The sequence below is a fragment of the Hyla sarda genome, chromosome 3, assembly GCF_029499605.1.
Source record: "Hyla sarda isolate aHylSar1 chromosome 3, aHylSar1.hap1, whole genome shotgun sequence".
Lineage (NCBI taxonomy): Eukaryota > Metazoa > Chordata > Amphibia > Anura > Hylidae > Hyla > Hyla sarda.
The window spans coordinates 263,617,868-263,623,867 of NC_079191.1; the positions used below are offsets into that span (position 1 = coordinate 263,617,868).

General features: G+C 44.2%; 1 protein-coding gene across 2 annotated transcripts in view; it reads right to left on the reverse strand.

Moving 5' to 3' along the window:
* Nucleotides 1-5,397, reverse strand: part of MED23 (mediator complex subunit 23) — a 91,973-nt gene extending 86,576 nt beyond the window's left edge. For both annotated transcript variants that reach the window (XM_056566560.1, XM_056566559.1), the window contains exon 1: nt 5,123-5,397. In XM_056566560.1, the coding sequence (XP_056422535.1) occupies nt 5,123-5,161 (39 nt within the window). In that variant the 5' untranslated portion in view covers nt 5,162-5,397. The remainder of the gene's footprint in view (nt 1-5,122) is intronic.
* Nucleotides 5,398-6,000: the final 603 nt, after the last annotated feature.

Genomic DNA, 6,000 nt, shown 5'->3' on the forward strand with positions numbered 1-6,000 from the left:
AGATTGTGCTCCGTTTTAGTCCCTTGGACAAGTAGTTATTTTATTTTATTTTTTTATTTCCACACCCCTGTATATACATACTAGTGTATGCTGGTGGTAATATACAGTATGTATGGATGTGTATATACAGTCTGTATGAACATGTGTATATGTACAGTGTATACAGTATGGCGTGTATATATTACTAAGGATACACCGATACTTTTATACATATAATGGAAGAGCCACGGGAACTCTGAGCCCCTCTGCCTCTTTAAGAGAGCAGATCCTGAGGCTGGGAGCATGCTGTCGCACAGACCATGTGTCCTGCGTCCCTGCCCCTGGAGGTCAAGGGAGAAAAAAAGGATCGCTGGCCCTCATCAAGTCGGTGGCTGCCTGCCTGCTATCTGAGCTGTTCCCAATGGAACATATAAATGTTCGCAAAAGATGGGGAATATTTGGCCCCCATTGATGCTCCCCTGGTCTGCAGGTAGTAACCACCATCGAACACGAAGTAGTTGTGTTTAAGCAAAAACTCAGTGGCGATGGTGATGAATTCCCGCAGACCAGGGGAGTATGTGCTGAACCTTTCCATATGGGCAGACAGGGCTTCCAAGCCCTTAGACCAGGGAATGCATGGATATAAACCTATGACATCACAGGTTGCCCATGACCACTGCTCATCCCAGATAACATTTTCCAAGGTATTGATGACATGTTTAGTGTCTTGTATGAACGTGGGGGTGATTTTAGTCAGGGGTTGGAGATAGTGATCCCCTATACTAATAGGATAGTTTATATCTCCATTTATACACATAGTCCAAATTATTTAGTCCGGTTGATACGGGCTCCAAATGGATATATAAAAATTCCTTGTGATGGACTACTTAGGAGCAGAATTAAAAAATCACATTGTTAATTAAAATTAAACTTGAAATTGAAACTAAATCTAAAATCGCAATACATGCGCCCATGTGTGAACTTTCTCCGAAATGCCAAATGGAATCATGATTCCCAGTTCCATGTTTTGTAACCAACAGTTTTAATTAAGATTCATGTGACCAAACTCATGTGTATTTTAACTTGTATTATTGAATGTATGTCTATCTACGACTAAGCACCTAAGCGTGCGAAACGCGTCAGATTGTGTCCTGCCTTACAGCGTGTGAATAAAGCCATTCATAAGTTTTATCTGCAACTTCCTGAGTGGCGGACGTTTTCTTGTGTGACTTCTATTGAGCCGGGAGCGGTACCGGTGTCCACAGCACGAGGACGTGCAGTAAACGCAGGAGTGGTGAGCAGCCTTACCTTGTCTGCATATATATATATATATATATATATATACACACAGTGGTCCCTCAACATACGATGGTAATTCGTTCCAAACGAGCCATCGTTTGTCGAATCCATCGTATGTTGAGGGATTCGTGCAATGTAAAGTATAGGAAGCTGTACTCGCCTGTCCCCGCCGCTCGCGATGGTGACCCCGGGCCTCCGCTGGGCTCTCCTGGTCTTCTCCGGTCCTCTGCTGTCTTCTCCGGACCGCCGCTGTCTTCCGCAAGGCCTTACTGGGCCTGTGTAGCGACGTCATTACGCCGCTGCGTACGCCATTCCTATTGGATGACGTGCGCAGCAGCGTATTGACGTCATCGGAGAGGGCCGAGAAGACACCGGAATACCAGCGCTAGACCCGGAGGGCACCCCAGAGCATCGTGGAGGGGTAAGTAATACTTACCGCACCACATGTGGAACATTAAGCTGCTATCAGGCAGCAGCTTAAGCATTTTGCGCTGCCGGATAACACTTAATGCAATGGCCCGACATAAAAAAAGCATCGTATGTCGATTTGATCATATGTCGGGGCCATCGTAGGTCGGGGGGGGGGGGGGGGTCACTGTGTGTATATATATATATACACACACACACTGCTCAAAAATAATAAAGGGAAGACTTAAACAACACAATATAACTCCACATCAATCACACTTCTGTGAAATCACACTGTCCACTCAAGAAGCAACACTGATTGACAATCCATTTCACATGCTGTTGTGCAAATGGAACAGGTGTAAATTATAGGCAATTAGTACGACCCCCCCCCCAATAAAGGAGTGGTTCTGCAGGTGGTGTCCACAGTCCCCTTCTCAGTTCCTATGCTTCCTGGCTGATGTTTTGGTCACTTTTGAATGCTGGTGGTGCTTTCACTCTAGTGGTAGCATGAGACGGAGTCTACAACCCACACAAGTGACTCAGGTAGTGCAGCTCATCTAGGATGGCACATCAATGCGAGCTGTGGGAAGGTTTGCTGTGTCTGTCAGCGTAGTGTCCAGAGCATGGAAGCGCTACTAGGAGATAAACCAGTACATAAGGAGATATGTAGGAGGCCAACAACCCAGCAGCAGAACCGCTCCCTCTGCCTTTGTGCAAGGAGGAGCAGGAGGAACACCGCCAGAGCTCTGTAAGATTACCTCCAGCAGGAGCAGGCCACAAATGTGCATGTCTCAAATAGTCAGAAACAGAATCCATGAGGGTGGTATGAGGGCCCGACGTCCACAGGTGGGGGGTTGTGCTTACAGCCCAACACCTTGCAGGATTTTTGGCATTTGCCAGAGAACACCAAGATTGACAAATTCCCCACTGACGCCCTGTGCTCTTCACAGATGAAAGCAGCTTCACACTGAGCACATGTGACAGACGTGACCAAGTCTAGAGACGCCGTGGAGAACGTCCTGCTGCCTGCAACATCCTCTAGCATGACCGATTTGATGGTGGGTCAGTAATGGTGTGGGGTGGCATTTCTTTGGGGGGGGCGCGCCACACAGTCCTCCATGTGCTTGCCAGAGGTAGCCTGACTGTCATTAGGTACCGATATGAGATTCTCAGACCCCTTGTGAGACCTTATGCTGGTGCGGTTGGCCCTGGGTTCCTCCTAATGCAAGACAATGCTAGACCTCATGTGGCTGGAGTGTGTCAGCAGTTCCTGCAAGAGGAAGGCATTGATGCTATGGACTGGCCCGCCCGTTCCCCAGACATGAATCCGATTGAGCACATCTGGAACATCATGTCTCGCTCCATCCACCAACATCACATTGCACCACAGACTGTCCAGGAGTTCAGGTCTGGGAGGACATCACTCAGGAGACCATCCGCCACCTCATCAAGAGCATGCCCAGGCATTCTAGGGAGGTCATACGGGCACGTGGAGGTGACACACACTACTGAGACTTTATATCAACTGGCTCCAGAAAGTTAAACAGATTAGTAAATTACTTCTATTAAAAAATCTCAATCCTTTCAATAATTATCAGCTGCTGAAGTTGAGTTGTTGTTTTCTGTCTGGCAACAGTGCTCTCTGCTGACATCTCTGCTTGTCTCGGCAACTGCACAGAGTAGAAGAGGTTTGCTATGGGGATTTGCTTCTAAACTGGGCGGTTCCCGAGACAGGTGCCATCAGAGAGCACTTAGACAGGAAAGAACAAAGTACTGAACGGATTAAGATTTCTAAATAGAAGTAATTTACAAATCTGTTTAACTTTCTGGAGCCAGTTGACATATATAAAAAAAAGTTTTTTCCTGGATAAACCCTTTAAGAACATTACATCAAAGTTGGATCAGCCTGTAGTGGGGTTTTCCACTTTGATTTTGAGTGTGACTCCATATCCAGACCTCCGTGGGTTGATAAATTTGATTTCCATTGATCATTTTTGTGTGATTTTGTTGTCAGCACATTCAACTATGTGCCAACATATATATATATATACACATACATACACACACACATACAGACTGTATATATATACACAGGACTAGTATATAGAGATATGTATATAGTCCTGTGTGTGTGTGTATATATATATATATATGCACACATACAGTCTGTACGGGTGTGTATAGATGTACTGTGTGTATAGTCCTGTGTATACTGATGTATATGTACAGTCTGTATGGGTGTGTATAGATATACTGTGTGTACAGTCCTGTGTATACTAATGTATATGTACAGTCTGTACGGGTGTGTATAGATGTACTGTGTGTATAGTCCTGTGTATACTGATGTATATGTACAGTCTGTACAGGTGTGTATAGATGTACTGTGTGTATAGTCCTGTGTATACTGATGTATATGTACAGTCTGTATGGGTGTGTATAGATATACTGTGTGTACAGTCCTGTGTATACTAATGTATATGTACAGTCTGAATGGGTGTGTATAGATGTACTGTGTGTATAGTCCTGTGTATACTGATGTATATGTACAGTCTGTACGGGTGTGTATAGATGTACTGTGTGTATAGTCCTGTGTATACTGATGTATATGTACAGTCTGTATGGGTGTGTATAGATGTACTGTGTGTATAGTCCTGTGTATACTGATGTATATGTACAGTCTGTATGGGTGTGTATAGATGTACTGTGTGTACAGTCCTGTGTATACTGATGTATATGTACAGTCTGTATGGGTGTGTATAGATGTACTGTGTGTATAGTCCTGTGTATACTGATGTATATGTACAGTCTGTATGGGTCTGTATAGATGTACTGTGTGTATAGTCCTGTATATACTGATGTATATGTACAGTCTGTACGGGTGTGTATAGATGTACTGTGTGTATAGTCCTGTGTATACTGATGTATATGTACAGTCTGTATGGGTGTGTATAGATGTACTGTGTGTACAGTCCTGTGTATACTGATGTATATGTACAGTCTGTATGGGTGTGTATAGATGTACTGTGTGTATAGTCCTGTGTATACTGATGTATATGTACAGGTTGTATGGGTGTGTATAGATGTACTGTGTGTATAGTCCTGTGTATACTGATGTATATGTACAGTCTGTATGGGTGTGTATAGATGTACTGTGTGTATAGTCCTGTATATACTGATGTATATGTACAGTCTGTACGGGTGTGTATAGATGTACTGTGTGTATAGTCCTGTGTATACTGATGTATATGTACAGTCTGTATGGGTGTGTATAGATGTACTGTGTGTACAGTCCGTTGTATACACATGCGGTACTTCCTCCTCGTCATATAAGCAGGCTGGGTAAAGCAGTGCACCCTGTACATGAGCTACCATGGCCCCTGCCCCCTTTATACCCATAACTAACAGCACTGTGCCCAGCCCCACCCGCACTTACCACCACCTCCTCAAAGATGCTCTGTAGCTGGGACTCCATGTGCACGGAGGAAAAGCAGAGCGGCGCTAGGTGTGAATACAGACACAGCGATAATAGCTTCACCACATAACGCGCTTCATGCTGCCCCCCCACTGCATCGGGGATGGCGAAATATCACACAATAACTTCTAAATGGTGGCTATTACAATAATAATACATAGTGTAAATCACTGGACGGGGAAAGCTTTTGTCTCCGGGTTACGAGGTGCAGCTAATAATTCACTCCCTCCAGAAACAAGGAACTTCCGCCTCATTTGGGTCCCGCGATGAAGAGGAGGGAGATGGGCTCTAAGTGCTGCGGGGTGGAGACAAGCGCTTAGGTTTTGTCTATAGCGTTTTACCACTAGGCAGATGTCAGTAACAAGAAATCCAATAGATATCAATGACGGTGGGTTTTGGTTTTAGTTTGCTGAGGGTTTGTTATTGAGGCACTTTTACCTCAGATTTGAGGCAACATCACAATTTTTTTCTGATTTTTGCCCTTTCGTATTTTCCACCTCGCCTTCTAAAAATCCGAACGCTTTCAGTTTTGCACCAACAAACCAATATGAGGGCTTGTGTTTTGTGCCACCAATTGTACTTTGTAATTACAGCAATCACCACAAATTCTACAGTGAAATCAGGAAAAAAAATTGTGGGGCAAAAATGGAAAAAAAACACCATATTGTAACTTGTGGAGGCTTCCAATTCTACGCAGTGCACCTTTTGGTAGGAATGATGCCATATCTTTATTCTGTAGGTCCATACAGTTACAAGGATACCTAATTTAGATAAATAAAATTATAACTACATGCACCAAAATTAGTATGTTTAACCCCTTGGGGACGGAGGGTTTTTCC